General features: G+C 50.9%; 1 protein-coding gene across 2 annotated transcripts in view; it reads right to left on the bottom strand.

Annotated features, from left to right (window-relative positions):
* The window catches only part of IGSF3 (immunoglobulin superfamily member 3), a 93,915-nt gene that overhangs the window by 6,556 nt on the left and 71,082 nt on the right, over positions 1–16,277 (bottom strand). For both annotated transcript variants that reach the window (XM_066571904.1, XM_066571905.1), the window contains 2 exons: positions 3,363–3,773; positions 1,366–1,773 (listed from right to left, as the gene is read on the bottom strand). In XM_066571904.1, the coding sequence (XP_066428001.1) occupies positions 1,366–1,773; positions 3,363–3,773 (819 nt within the window). The remainder of the gene's footprint in view (positions 1–1,365; positions 1,774–3,362; positions 3,774–16,277) is intronic.

Here is a 16,277-nt window from a genome sequence, read left to right as displayed (position 1 = left end):
TGAAAGACCTTGGGCTGCCCAGTTCCATGAGTCAGAGGGCCATGAGTGCAGTAACTTTTCCATCCACAGACTCTGAAATTGTGAGGGATCAGCTATGTCAGCCAAGTGTCCACAGGTCCATGGGGCCTGATGGGACTCATCAGGTGTTATGGCAGAACTCCTCCTGAAAATATCCAAGGGCCTTGGGAGTCTGGGGAAGTGCTTTTTGGCTGGAAGCTGGCCAGTATATACTCCAATTTACAAGAAGGACATGAGGGAAGACACAGGCAGCTACAGACGTGTCAGTCTAACCTGAGTTCCTGGAAAAACTATGGAGAATATTCTGGGTACTACTGAAAGGCATTCACAGAACCATGCAGTCATCAGACACAGCCAACATGGCTTCACAGAGGGGAAGTCTGGTTAAATAATTTAATATCCTTGTGTCACCTGCTGTGTCAGTGGATGAAGGGAAGGCAGCGGATGCAGTTTTTCAATTTCAGAAGGCTTTTCATATTGTCCCTCACAGCACCCTTCCAGCTGTGGGATGGGGGGGTTCATGGTGCATTGCCTGAAGAACTGGCTGAAGGGGCAGAGTTCAAAGGGATACAGTGAATGGGGCTACTTCTGGCTTGTAACTGGTCACCAATGGTGTTCCTCAGGGTTCAATTTTAGGGCCAGTGCTGTTCAATATATTTATCAAAGATCTGGATACAGGAGTTGAATGCACCATTAGCAAATTTGTTGACAATACCAAACTGGGAGGTGCTGCTGATTCTCTTGAAGGACAAGAGGCCTTACAAAGTGATCTAGATAGATTGGAGCTCTGGACTTTAATGGAATGGAATTTAACAAGTTGAACTGTCTGGATTTTACACCTAGGTCCAAGTAGCACCATGCACAAGTAGAACTAGGAGAGGAGTTGCTAGAGAGCAGCCCTGCACAAAGGGATCTGGGGTTGCTGGTTGACAGCAAGCTCAGTAAGACTCAGCAGTGTGCCTCCACTGGCTTCTTCTCATGAAAGGACCTTGCCCCTGGGACACACACCTGGCAAGCACAGGTAGCTTCTTCCATCCTATTCTCAATCAAAATGTGAGTAAAATCAGGAGCCTACCCTATTTAATCTGCCAAAAGTGCTGAAGAAAAAAAAAGTAAATGCAGTGACAAAATGCCAAGCCCATCTAGTTGTAGTTGCAGAACTTGCTCTACACCCTTTCGAGAAAAGCAGGAGTGCAATCAAGAAGACATGGAAAAGGGGATCAGCGTGGTCTGTCCCATGGTCCTGCCCTGTGCCTGGACCCAGTGTCACTGACAGACAGACGGCAATTCGTGTGTGCCCCAGAGGACACAAGGCTGCTCAGGGCAGATGGCCCCAATGCCACTGACCTGGCTGCCTGACGGTGAGGGTGCTGAGCCCGGAGAGCTGCTCGGCGCGCTTGTACCAGCGCTCGCTGGGGTCGAGCAGCCACTCCTCCACGCGGCAGCCGTAGGCGCCGCTGTCGCGCACGGTGCAGTTGTGGATGGAGAGCAGGAAGAGGCCGGGGGCCGGGCTCTCCAGGTGCAGCCGGCCCCGCAGGTCGCCCAGCGCCGCCGGCTCCCCGTAGTGCAGCGTGCTCTGCCGGCTCAGCCAGGCCAGCACCTCCCTGTCGGCGCGGCCCGGCCGCCACACGGACCACTCCACCGAGAGCTGGGATGAGGGGCTGCTGCGGTTCTTCACCAGGCACTCCAGGGTCACCCACTCGTTCTCCAGCACCGTCATGTTCTTGTGCGTCTGGCTGACCTGCAGGCGGTTATCTGTGGGAAAAGCCCGTTAGAAATGCAACGTGACCAAGGGCTGCAAGGGCCCTTTGTCACCCCACAAGCCTTTCCTGCATGGCCATGATCCTGGGGTGTGGTGGAAGAAATACGGAAGTAGAGGAAAAAATGACGGAGAAAAGAAAGGACAAAAAAAAAATAGAGGAGGAGAAGAAAATAAGGCTTGTGTTTTTTAGGGTCTTCTGAAAATCTCAGGCTAGTCACCAACAATAACCCATTCAGTGGAGAGAACTGAAAACTCACAATCTCCCACCAGGACCTGGGAGGTCCTAAGTGCACAGAGACCCAATGAAGGGAGATCACACCTCACTCTTTTCTTGTTCTCCTCCGAGGATGAGGCAGTAGCCTCATCACACTCCAACCAGTAAGCCCCCTGTTATGGAAAAAGGAAAAAAACCAGCAAGGTAGAGAACAGACAGCTGATTACAGGGAAGCCCCGCTGCAAAACAAGAAGTGGCATGAGGGCACAGTCACACGCAGTGTTTTGCTGCCTTGGGAATGTCCCTGGTTTGTGCTCCACAACTTCATTGATACACGGGAGGGTGACTGGAATCGCTTTTATGCGAAATGACGTGTCCAACTCTCCCAAATCCCTCACAATTCTTTCCAGGGCCAGCCTGGACTTCCCTGGTACTGCTGCTGCAGCAAGCAAGAAGCACTGTACTTCCCAGAGAGAGCTGGGTGATGCAAATGAGGGGACAGTCACAGCCCCCTGTCCCTGACCACCCCTCAGCCATCTTGGGACTCTGCAGACAGAAATGAGGAGCTGGCACTGGCAGCAAGCCATGCCCTGCTGTGCTTCCAGTGTGTGTGACCAGGCAAAGCTGCACTGGGGCCCATGTCCAACATCCCTCTGGCACCCTTGTCCACAGAGCTTGTGTCTAGCCAGCCAAATCCAGACAGAGAAAATGCACTAAATACCCTACTCCAGCCCTGATACCCATCTGGCCTGAGGGATTTTATCTTCTAGACACAGGCAGCTGGAGCAAGCAAGGACAAGGCAGGCTTCCTCATGAAGTATCAATGCTCTGGACAGTACTTGCCTCTCTGCCTCTCCCCTCTGTCCCAGCTTGTGGGGGCTATATTTAGCTCCTCCACCAGCTCACCTTTATCAGTGTCATCCACTGCTCGGAAACCACCCACAGAGCAGATTTCTCCTTTCCTGGCAGCCAGCTCCCCACCTCATTAAACGTTATTCCCATCTCATGTGCAAAGGGAAAAGACACAAGTCTCCCTGTGCCTGCCAGCACACAGGCACAGAGTAAAATTAAACTGTGTGCAAGACACAAAAATGCTTTCCCAGACAGGCACACACACAGGGGTTCTCTCTCAGTAAGTCACTAGCTGACACTCTTGCTACATGATGCTCTCAAGGATAATGAAACCTGGGCTGGATGCAGTGGCCCTACAGACTGTGGGGGATGGACAACCTTAACATGGGGACAGTGAAAGGCACACAAGCTCAGTCTGGAGGGACAGGAGTCACATTAAAGGAGGGAAACCCTCCTTCCACGCAGGGATGTGCAGACAGGGTGGCAATCTCACGGGCCGTGCCAAGAGGACCCCACCTGGCTGCTTGACGGTGACCTCGGTGCGGCCGGACACCTCCTCTGCCAGCTTGTACCAGGCGTGGTTGGGGCTGAGCAGCCACTCCTCCACGTGGCAGTAGTAGCTGCCGCTGTCGCGCACCTCGGCCCGCTGCACCGTCAGGCTGAAGAGCCCGCCCGAGGCGGAGCGCTCGAACTGCAGCCGGCCCCGCAGCCCCTCCTCCTCCGCGTAGGTGCCGTACTCGAAGGCAGAGCTGTGCGTGGTCTTCAGGATGAGCTTCCCGTCGGCGTCCGAGGGCTTGTGCACGTACCACAGCACGGCGAAGTGGGAGTCGGGGCTGGTCTGGGATTTCACCGAGCAGTTCAGGGGGATGGGCCGATTCTCCACCAGTGTGATGCTGCGCTTCGACTTGCTCACCTGCAGCTTGGTCACTGCGAGGGGAATGGAGAAGGATGGAGAGAGGTGGGTCATTAACACAGAAAAGAAATTCACCAGATCTGGGGTGGACCAGAAAGTGCTCTCTTGCTTGGATCCCACGTACCTTTAAGACATTACTCAAATCTCTTCTTTCAAGCCCTATCCACTCCTGGATCCTCCCACTGTGTCCCTCAGCAAGAGAGGTTGCTTTTTCACAGTCTGACCTTTAAAAGACTCTTTTTAATTCATAGTGGTCTAAGGCACCAGACTTAGTAAGATGACTACACCCAAACTCAGTGGTTTTTCTCATGGTGAAATCATACCACTTTTACCTCAGGGCAATGAGCTGTTGACCAGTTCCAGAGAAAACCACTTCTGAGAAAGCAAATTAAATGAGACCCCACTGCTGTCACATGCCAGCCATCTCAGTGAGATGTATCCCTCAGACATGCAATAGCTAGGGGAGGAAGTGCAGGCACAGCTGGAAAAGGAGAAAGAGCACCAGACTGGAAGGGATCAGCAGGGAGCAAGCTCTGCTCCCACAGCCAGGAGATCTGGCTCCAAGTCCACCACAAACTGCACAGCCTAGGACAAGCCACAGGCCCATCACCTCTCTTGGCTTGCCAAGCACAAGTGCAGTTCCCACGCTGTAGCTAAGCAGTCCCATGGTGTTGAGGATGATACAGCAGAATCATCAGCTCTAGTTCCTGTAAGGAGACACACACAGATTCCCAATTCCTCTCTCCCTGTACAAACACAAGACAGAGCCTCTGTTGCAGTGTGTGCTCACACTGTGCTTGTCACCCCAGCCCTGAGCCAGGGCACTCCTGTTGGCAGGGGAAGACACAAGGCGCCCTCCTGTGACACTTGTGCTCGGTGTGCCCTGGAGCCCCTGCCAGCCACAGATGGGGAGAGGGGCAGCTCCCACCCAGCCAGACACACCCCTGCTCCCAGCAGCTCTGCCACCATGGGCCTCCCCTCCTTCACCTCTCCTCACACCCCTGTTCCCCTCTGAAAGGGGGAATGCTGCCTTGCTGCTGACAAGCTGCAAATCTCTTAAATAAAACTTGAAGGGCGCACGGGTACAAGTGGCACGACGAAAGTGTGGCACCACAGGCACAAACAGCTGAAGGCTGCCAGGGGACCTGTGCCCATCCACACCCTGGAAACACATCCCACGCATCCTGTGTTTGTGAGGAAGCAATGTTGTCTTCTCTCTCTCATCAAGGCACGGGCTCCTTGCTCTGCATCACGCTTTGCTTCCAGCTTCCCTTGGGCACCAGGGCCTCGGATGCCTGTCAGCACAAGTGATGAGTGACAGTGCCCAGGGAGAGGATGGGCACAAACAACTTCAAATGGGAGGAACTCCCACCACAGCAACGCTTTCTGCGCTATCACATCTGAGATAGGCATCCTGGTATCGCATCAGACATTCCCCTGGAGCCTGGATTGCCCGTGGCTTTAATCAGTATGCTAATAAAGACTCCGTGCCTGGTGCCTGTGGTATGGCATTCAGACACTGGAGGAAGGAAAGGAGGGAAACTGTCCTTGTTTTTCCTCCCCAGGGACTTCAACCTAATGGAAAGAGTCAGTGTCACCCTCTTGTATTTCTGCCATACCCCAGACACATTCTTTCCCCTTTGTTTCACTCCAGGACAACAGCCTTAGCCACCACACCCACCCACATCCCACCTTTTTGGCTCACCATTGGTTAAGAACGGTTATTTCGAGCATTAATCAATCTTCCAAGTCCCTAGGAGATGAACCAATAAAGGAGGAGGTGGTTCTCAGCAGTTTCCTTTCTCCCCCAGCCCCCTTTCCAAACAGTTTATTTTTAATTGGTACTGGATTATTTTTTGCAACCGTTACTATGGAAACCTTTGTTACTATAGCAACTGTGTATGTTAAGTCAGTAGCCCTATATCTATTAAAATGCAGTATATACACACACACTGTGTGTGGTGGGTTGCTCAATATCAACACACACACACACACACACACACACACACACACACACACACACACACACACACAAAGCCAGGGTACACACAGACCAGAGCTGCTGAGAGGCAAGCACCCCTCCCTCACAGTGCTCTTCTCACACTGCAGCACCTCCAGGAGATGAAATGAGGATGGCTGACACTGAGTAATTCTAATCTTAGTGTTTGGGGCAACAGACCCACCTTGTACATGACAGATGTATTCCAATGAAGCAGTGAGGGCTTGTTCCCAGACCATAATCACAGTAATTGTCACTGTGTACAAACAGCATGGGCCCCTGAGGTCATCCAGGGACTCTCAGATGGCCCCTCAGCGGCTTTCCCTGCTCCCATGCAACCTTTGGGAAGAAATCTTTTTGAGAGTAATGGGGAAGCAATCTTATTAACTCTGGCAAAAATGAGATCTTGAATTTCACCCCCCCCCCCCATCCTTCCAAGCCATCCCTGGCAGCCACTGCAGCCAGCAGTCAGGAATTTGCCCACATTTGCACTGAGCCCCTAAGATATTGATGAGGTAGTGCTTCTACAGCTGCTCCCAGCTGGAGCAGCAAGCCCTGGCAGGGAATCACAGGTCTTCTCCTTGCCAGACTATACTCTTGCAGAGGTTCATATAACACTGTGCACGAAGTTTCCTCTAGATTAGAGGTATCAGTGATATGTAATGACATCCCTGCAAATGCACTTTTCATCAGACATGAATTATTTTCCTAAGGGAGGCACACCGCAGAAGATGCAAGTGCAGGTTCTGTTTCCCTCCCACAGAATTAGAGAGGACATTCTCAGTCTTTTCCAATTCTGTGAATGCCAAATGCTTCCACATGCTGGGGCTGGTTCCTGCACAGTACACAGGCACCCATCTCTTCTTCATTACCTTTTACAGATCCTACAGTAGCGATTCAAGGCTTTTATGGACCACAGGCTGATAACAGCTAAGCTGGAAATCCTGTGGCACACAGGTTGGGGCAGCCTCACCCTCAGGGGAAAGATCCTGGTTAAGACATGAGAAGCTCTGTGGGGTAACTCACACTTCTGCTCTGCCACGGGGCTTACCATCAGCCACTGTTCAGAGATATACAAACAAATCCACAAAGCTTATTCTGCATTTGGGAAAAATTATTTAAAAAGGAGAAAACAGATAATACTGAAGCTGGTGGTCCAGGGTAATGGGAATGGCACAATTCAATGCCAGGGAGTCCATCCATCTCTTCCCATTCTGGTGGTAAGCCTATTCCAGTGCAAACTGAGTCTCTCCTTGCCACGTGCAGCCTGCTAGGTCACGTTCAGAGATCCTGCCATGACATGGAAATGGTTGTAGCTGCTGGTGCACCAGTGAAGTCTGACACCCCAGGCACCCAGCCAGAGAAACCTCACCCTACTGACAAGGGGGAAACTCCCTTTCCTGGCTTGAGGATTTGCCTAGGCAGAGAGCCAGGAAAGGGCTTTGCCTTCCAATGCTGAGTTGATCTGCTGTGCCCCAGGGGCTGGGGTTTAGGTGAGGCAGGGCTGCTCTAGCCCTATGTCAGGCAGCAGAGGTGGTGGGCCGAGCAGTGTGAACAGACACAGTTACCCAGCATTTTCTGCTGGCTGTCAAGGGGCTGATGTTCTCTTAACAGCCTCCCAAACATCTGCTCTGTGAGAGGAACAGGTGCCTGCGTCTAGGTGAAGTTATCGTGCATATCATCTGCAAACCATAATCCTTGTTGCCACAATGTCTCCTGGCTCCCTGGAGAGTGCCAGTAAAGAGGATATTGTACCTTAATGTACTGTAATTGGCCCTACATATGCTATTAAGGCTTTCAATTTACACTGGCAACAAGTCATGGTTAGAAACCTCTTAGTTTTTTTTATCATTGATTATCTCAAGATGCCTGTGGCAGCTTCTGGTCTTCAGAGCCTGCACCTCTGGCTGGGACCTCAGGTCAGACACACCTTACAACCACAGCAAGCTATGACACAGCCAGATCCTCTACAAGCTGATATGTAGTAGATGTTTTCTCCACACCATGCATTCCTCAAGCTGAGCATGTGGTAAGCACAGTTACACAAATATTTGGGGGAAGGGAGAGCAGTCATCAGAGGAGGAGGACAGAGACAGTGATGTGATTCATGGTTTTTCTGCTGACTTGCTGCCTCTTGGCTCCCTCCCCTCTGTTTCCTAATCATCAAGCTGGGGTTACAACACTTACCTTTAGCAAAGCACTTTGCAACCTGTACCTAAAAATGCTGTAATAAGAAGATGCTCCATCTCAAACACCTTACATCATTATGCCTTGTAGGCAGCAAGAAAACACAACAGCAGTTTACTTCCCACCTGAGAGCCACAATTACCAAGTCCTGGGAATAGCAATGTTTAATTGCAGCTGAAGATACCATTTCCTCAAAACAGCCCCACACAAAACCCCAGAATGTTGCCCCTGCAGCAAAGGAGGAGGGGGCCATCCGCTGGGGAAGGAGCCAGCTCTGCATGAACCAGCAGCTGTGGCACAGAAGGAGGATGGCCAGAAGGAGGGCAGGAGGGTGGCCAACACCATCCCAGAGAGTCCCCAGAAAGTCCTGTCACCACAGCAGGGAGGCAGTGTCCCACTTTGGAGGCTGCTGCTCGCTGGGGAGATCTCCTCCAGAGAACACTTTTGCTTGGAAAGAACTGATGAAATGTTGCAAAAAGTTTTCTGGGGAAATGTCCTAATTTTAAAAGCCTCCACCGAGATTTCACTGTGCTGAGGTGTGTGTGCAGGGGGAGCAGAAATGAGGCCAGTCCAACCTGAGCCCAGCCCTGGTTTAACACCGTACAGTGGGTTTAGGAGGCCAGTCAGGAGAGATTCTTTTCCAGCAGCACAGCCCCACGGTGACTCCTACAAGGAACCCCTCTCTCCCCAGCACACTCAGTGTACAGCCCTGAAGGGCACTGGCCAGGCCTTTGGCACAAACTCAGCCATGCCCTCAGCCTGTGGTCACATCCCAGAGGTGCTTCATCATTTTCCTCACTAGGGCCTGAAAAACACTCAGTGCCTGAATTCCTCCAGGAGGATGTTTGCCTGGGATTTAAGAGACCAGTGTGCAGGTTACTGTCACAGCCTTAGACATGTACTGACATTCAGACCCTTGCCAGCTCTTCTCCCTTCCACAAAGCAGGGCTGAGGAGTCTCCTCCACCTCCCCAGACACTGCAAGGACTCCTGCTTTAATGAGTGAGCAGAGTCAAGCAAGTACACGCCCAGCCTACTGATTCAGCATGCTGAGAGCTGGGTGACTCACGTTCATTAGGTTAGCTGAAACCAAACCAACATTCAAAAGGGAAAGATGTGCAAGTCCTTTTGGAGAGGAGGCATCAGAAGAAAGGCATTTGCAGAAGGGAAGAAAACAAGATGCTCCTAGGAGGACTGTGCTCATTAAGCCTAACCACAGCACAGAAATCACAGCAAAGCAAAGACAAAGGCTTCCAGCACTGGGGCAACCTCCCCAGAGAAGGCAGGAACATGGCAGCACAGCTCCCGACTCTGGCTATTCTCTTTTAACTGAACACAATTCCTCCTGAAACTGGATTAGTGAGGTTGCAAATTGCATTAGCCAACATGGGCGGCTGCTGGTGCAACAGGAGCAGCAGAAAGGGAAATAGCATTAGACTTTGCCTGCCATTATTACTGCCATTATTAACTTGTCACTTTACTGTAGTGTTCCTATAACAATGAATTATTGCCTGCAAACAGGCTGACATGATTGAATTACTGGGAGAGCAGCTCTGTGGGAAGGAAAGACAGCGTTAACCCTTTCCTGAGGAAGGCTCAGCTTCAGCCCCCTCCCATGTGGTCAGACAAAAGAGCTGAGGCTGTGACTCTCACTACCAAGTGACCTGCATTTCAACATGTTCAGCAAGTTGCTGTGAAGTCCACAGCCCAGCAGGCAGCCCAGACACTCCCCAGCCTCACAGCAGCTGCTGCTGCAGCAAGACCAGCTGGGTATTTAAGTAGCTGTGCACGTCCGTGCTGACCATCACCTGTCCAACAGCCCTGCCCAGCACTCAGCCTCCAGCACAGGCACAGGACTGAAGGACACTGTGCTACTGCAGCCTGGGGAATGGAGTTTGATGCTCTCAAAATGGTGCCAGAGGGTGCTGTGGCAAAGCAGAACAGGCACCTCTCCTCAAACCTTAGGGTGGATCCTCTTGCTCATTCACACCCCCACCAGCTCCAGCCCCAAGTCTGATCATCCCAAAGTTCCTACAAGTGGCCCCATGCCCTGCCCCTCCCCAAAAGCAGCACAGTCAGACTGCAGACCCACCAAACACTCTGGGAGCATCTCTGCATGTGAAGACTGCAGGCAGTGACAAGGACGTGCTTGGCCAGGGAGCAGCCTGGCATTACCAGCCGTGCTGGAGCCTGTGGAGCAGCAATCAAACCAGCAGGTAACCAAGTGGGGCCTTGGGGAGGAATCATGTGTGACCCAGAAAGGCTTTTTAAAGCCCAGAAGCCATACATCTGCCAGCACATACAGAAAAGGCAAGGATGGAAAAAGCTGGGGAGCTCACAGCCTCCGAGGTCCAGCCAAGGCTAAGGCAGAGACCACCAGCTGGGATGTACCACTGGCCTGGAAGAAACAAGGCTTTCCCCAAGAAACAGAAACCAAGTCAGTGTAAAGAATAGCAAGAAACAAATGTACCCCAAAGCAAAAGGCCTCATAAACCTAAAATCAGAAACTTTCCTGCAAAAACCTGAAATGCACATAAAAGTTCTGCACGAGAGAGAAGGGGGGAGGGAGGAATAAAAGATTCCCAGCATGAGTTGTGCCTGCTGTCAGAAAACAATATACAGCTCAGTGATCACTTGTAAATTAAAATATGGAGATAGGATCACTGGAAGATAAATTCACTACCAAGCTACACCGAAGATAAAGAAAAAAATAACATGCAAAGATATTTAATCAACTCCTCGTCAGAAAGATTTCAAACAAAGGAGTGCTCTGTCAATTAGGAAAAAAAAGTAATTAAATGCACCCAAAGAGCAAGTTGTAACACACAGCAGCACCACACACCAGCTCCCATGCCATGCTGGAGGCTGGATTTCCTGAGATATTTCTTCCCTCACAAAACAACTTGGCAGTTTTGTGCAGTTGCACGCTCAGAGCACAAGTGCACCCTGTAGTGCAGGGCTGACTTTCACACACGCTGCCTTTGACTTGGCCATTTTCAGCAGCTCCTGCTGAAAATCTGAGTGCTGGGCAGAGAGATGAGCTGCCTAGGGTGGTGTGATATGTCATTTTCTCGCCACCCAGAGAGCAAGCCCTCCAGACAGACCTCAGGCAGGATCAGGAGATCTTTGGGATACTGCCATACTAGCCCCACCAGTGTCAGGTACTGCTCTCCATGCAAAGAGAAGTCCCCTGAGAAGGACCCAGCTGAATTCATCCAAGCATTAGCTCACTCCACTCACCTTTAACTGTTCCCTTCCACTGGGCTAGCTTTCTGCAGGTGTACTAAACTGAACTGTGTGGCACAGCAGGACCTGTGCCAGCACAAGGAATGGGACAGGACCATGCAGCCGGCAGCCCACACTGGGGATGAGGATCACCATGAGGATCAGCTCCTTCTGTGCAGCAAAGTGCCAGGCCAGCTCCACCTGCAGGAGTTTATTTCCTACCTGGGAGCCACTATTACCAAGTCCTGGGAATGGCAACATTTAATTGCAGCTGAAGATACCATTTCCCCAAAACTGAACACTCATGGATGCTGCTGCTTCCACAACTAGTGAGTACAACTACTGCTGGAAGAACAACCAAGTGAAATGAGCCATCTGTCATTTCTGAAGGAATTGTGTTTTTGAACTTCTTAAGGAGTAAGGACATATTTCAGCATAATGGGCTACAGATCCATCATCATCTGAACTCCCTGCTTCTCTGTTAATTGTGACAAGGAAAACTACAGTAATTTTCTTTAGCAGCATCCCAAATGCCTATTTAAGAAAGTAAGATGGCCTTAAGAGAAAACTTTTATGTATACATACATATGTTGAAATAAAAGAACCTGAGCCACAGGTTCAGCATGTTTGCAGCCATTTTGCTGTAAGGAAGCAGATCTCAGGTTCAGTGAACCCAGGAATCAGTCTTTGACCAATGTCAGAACATGCAGCTTCTCATGCCAGGAGCAGCATTCCTCAGGATACAGAACACAAAAAAATGGTGTAGGTGCCATGCACAGGAATGAACTGCCAAAGGTGCTGCTTGGGCATATGAGGAGGGACTCTGCTCTGACTGGAGGGCTGAGAATGCACAAGAGCAACACTGTGCTGCTGCAGCACTGAGCCTGCTGGCCCCAAGGCCACTCATCTCACAGAGAGCTGGGGCTCCATGCAGAGACAGGGACAGGACAAGAGTGGTCAGCACCTGGCTGCAAAGCTGCTCATCACCAGCCTCCCTCTCCCTCAAGGGCTGCCCCTGCTGATTCTGCTTTTGAGATCTTCAAGGGCAGGAGGAGTACAAAGCTTTAGAGCTGGACACCATCTAAGTACTGCTCACAGCAGAGTGTTTTAGTCTAAGGAAAGCAAACAGGGAATCGATGAGAAGCTAAAGGGTGTGGAGAGAGAGAAGCCGATCAAGACAACATCAAAGAAGGTGCATGTGCACAGACTGCAAACAGGCTGACACATGGTTTTGTACATCCACGCTGCAAGCAGGAGTGGAAAACTGCTCAGGAGATATCAAAGAGAGAAAACAGAGAGTACTCTGAAATGGAAGTGAAAAATTTGGATCCAAAAAGTAACCATGGAGAGAGCTAATTTGAAGAGAGCAGCATATCCTGGATATGGCCCAAGTCTCCTGGCACTGTCAGCCTTGTCAGGAGGCTGAAAAGAAAGACTGCCTGCACTAAGATCAGTGGGCACACACAGAGCAGGCTGAGTCAGGTTAAGGTCTCACTAGGTGCAAGGATGCATTCCCACACTCCTCACCCTTGTGTAATGCATCTAAGATGCTTCATCCATTTAAAGTTCAACTTCTCAGGTCATGCTCCTGGGTGCATTTTCCAGGCTGGAGTCCCAAGAGAAACTTTGAACATAACTGGCTGCAATCAGCTCAACACACCTGGCTCTTCCAGAAGGAGGTAAGCAGCAGAGGAGCCAAGCAGCACCACTCCCAGAAGGAAAACAAATGCAGGGAGAGGTGAATCACAGCTCTGACCCCACAAGGCCAGTGTCATCATCCCCAATACAGCACCAGGGACGCAGCAGCACATCCAGCACGAGCTCCCTCCCCTGCTGCTTACACCCAGGAGGACAGGCATGTTTGGAGGAAGGAGTGATGGCTAAATGTAGAGAAAAAGCACCCTGAGGTGCTGGCCCAGGATCTATAACTGTCCCAAGGAAGTGACAGTGGAGAATCTGTCCCAGAGGACCAGGCAAGTGTGGCAACAGAGCTCCTCAAGGCAAATGGGCAGGAGTAGGAGATTACCTGGGGTACAAGGTAGGAGAATTAACCCTAGCTCTGCTATCTGCAGAAGAAAAAGGGCTCCAGGCTGGGTCACTAATGCAGGTCCATGCAAGGGGACAGCTCTGGGTCATGCAACACTGAGTCCCTTCATTTCATGCGTTCAGTGTGCTGGAATGAAGGAGTAGCAGCTCTGAGGAGGAACAGCAGGTCTTACCCCACTGGCAGTGAAGGGAAAGGAGCAAGTCCTGAGCACCCAGGGAAGAGGAGGCTGCTCTGTGCCACAGCCACTGCTGCTGAGGAATGAGCTCCTCTCTTCTGAGCTCTTCCTGAACTCCTTCAGCACTCAAGCAGGAGACCAACCATCTGCCAGATGGAGCAGGCAACTGTAAAGCAGGGAAGCAGTGCTGTTCCACAGAGCAAAACCACTCTGGGATCAAGCAAGCAGCAAACTTCAGTTTCCAGACTTCACTTCTGTAAGGAAGTTTCCAGCTCATTAACTCTGCTTGCTTAACTTTATTGCTGGATGCTGCCAGAAGCAAAAAGTGTCAGGTTAAAGCACAGACTTTGTGGCCTTTGAAAACACTTGTTTGAGCCTCCACTCAAGAGTCTGGTCAGTATTCCATTGGCCACCTGTAGTAAAAAAGGCATCTTTCACATCCATCCCTGAGAGGATTCCTTAAACGCTGAAATTACTAAGAATTACTAAGATGAGATGAAATAAAGGCATTTACAGAAATATGACAGAAATTAACAGAAATTTCCTGAATTAAGGAAAGTTTCTCACTATACTCCACAAATGTCTTGGTAGCTAATTATTTGAAAATCAGTCCTCTTCTCCCAGCATTAAGTATGCTATAAAGCAGCCTCCTTTTCCGGTTCTCTTCATCTTCCCAGCATCCCAAGCCTGCACAGTCACAACCATCCACTGCTTGGCTGCTCACTGAGCCTTCAGAGAGAAGGAGGAGCATGACACTGAATAGTCTCCTTGTGGCTGCCATGGATGGGCTTGGACAAAGAAAAGAAGTAAGAGTCCTTCATTCTCCACTCATTAGGTTTCTCTGGCCATTGCTAGCCCAGCACAGCCACTCTCTGGTTTCCTGTGGAGAGCAGAAAAGTAGCACAGGGCTCTGCACCCACCTGAATGCAGGGCTTCAAGGAGAGCAGAGCTCTGGCTCACCTCACTCCTAAAGGTGAGGTTCAGAAGAAGCCACCTCCAGCTCTTCCAAGGCCAGCCTGACAAGCCTCCACCCCCCACCCCATGATGGTTTCAACTTGACAGCTCCTAATAAACCAAACTTTAAGAAGCAGTCCCTGGAGAGCCTCTGGAAGATAATTAATGCTCTAATGAAGAGCATGACTGCCTTGCTTGCTCGACGGCTCCCAGGTCAATCAATCTGCTGTAGACTGGCTTGCAAAAAAGCAGTGAGGAGCCCAGCACCCCTGGAGTCTGCTCAGTTATCATCCCCTGCCATCCCTCCTCCTATGTTCATTACTGTCAAAATCCCAGCAGCAAGAGCACAGATTTATAGAGGCGATTGCAGCTTCTCCCTCAGCGCCCGATCCAGATTTAGTCACGAAGCAACAGGACAAGGGACAACACAAGGATGGAGGGGTGGGGAGCTGCAAGACTATGAAAGGGGTGAGAAGGTGCTCTCAGGGTGGGGGTGTTGTGTGAAAGCCCTGCTTTCTTATTCTGCTGTTGCCAGACACACTCTCCAGCACTCAGACCCCAGGACTTTGCTGAATCACCCCCTCATTTGTGCTGCAGGGGAATGATAAGTGCAGTAACACACAAAATGACAATGGCAATTTAATACACCAGCACAAATCTGCCCCAAGCCTCCTTGCCAAAAGAGAGAGCACTCTGCAGACACCCAAGCCTGCCCAGATTGCAGCACAGCCCCTGTTGTGCACTGTCTGCTGCCCTTGTCTGAGTCCTGCAGACCACATGGACACACACTGCTCCCAGACAGTGCCTGCTGTCTCATCCCTGGACACCTGGCAGGGGGAAGCAAGATCCAAGGAGGAGACGGGAACAGAGCCTGCCTGACAGCCCTTGGGTCTTCCCCTTGACCTGTCTGAAGCTATCTGCCACCTTCCTCCCTCAGGCAGGACCCAGAGCCCAAGTGCTGTGTCCCCTCTGTGCTGTGCAAGAACAGGGGCAGGGAACAGTGAGGTCAGCTGGCATCTCAGTGAGCACTGAGAGCTCAGCCTGAAATCCAAATGTTTCCAGGGCCACTTGGATTCAACAGGAACCCCCTGCTTCCCCTAAAAGGTACCTCTGTTTCCCCTAAAACCCAAGGAAACTGTAAGTGCCAGGGAGCCACCACACATGTCCTCTCCAAGGACAGGACACAGCTAATCCTGATGGATCTCTCAAATATCAGTACACTGAGCCTTGCATGCTGGATGCTCTTCTCAACCTGGAAAGGGGCAAGGCAAAGGGCAAAGCAATGTCTCTAGATGGGAAAATGGTGGTGAACCCTCAGGGAAAAGGGATGAGGGCCTTGGGGATGACAGACTCAGGTTTTCAGAGGCAGACCAGATACCACAGCAGAAAGGGAGCCCCAAACACAAAAGAAATCTCTACTCCTGCACTCAGGGCTCACTTCTAGTTCACACTGCACTACTGTGCATGGTCTCCTGCCAGCTTTGGTTTCAGGAAAGCAGCTGGTGTGAACTGAGATGTACTTTTATTATTCTTCCCCTTCTGCTGCAAGAAGAGCTCACCAAGAAAGAAACAACAGGCATCTTGAGAGATGGAAGTAAAAAGGAGAGCACTGCATTGTAGGGAAATGAAACAGCCACAGGGTATCTAGCCAGTGTGGTCTCCATGTCTAACAGCCCCCCACACCAGCCTGGAATTCTGCCCCAGCTTACAGAAGTTAAAACTCAGCAGTGGCCCTAAAGCAGTGCAGGTCTCTGTCGCTGTAAAGCACACATGAGCTCTCAACCCAAGGTGTGCAGGCTTGCATGACACTGAGCAGCAGGCCAGGAAAGGGAGCTTTGGATCCCAGGGCTATTGCTGGTCAACTCACATGATAACTAAATTCTCTATAACCTTTCACACACACAGCCAGCACCCTTCATAGGGAATTTCCTC

Source organism: Molothrus aeneus, chromosome 2, assembly GCF_037042795.1.
Source record: "Molothrus aeneus isolate 106 chromosome 2, BPBGC_Maene_1.0, whole genome shotgun sequence".
NCBI lineage: Eukaryota > Metazoa > Chordata > Aves > Passeriformes > Icteridae > Molothrus > Molothrus aeneus.
The sequence above is the reverse complement of the archived record's forward strand: the minus strand, read 5'-3'. Positions and strand labels throughout refer to the sequence as shown.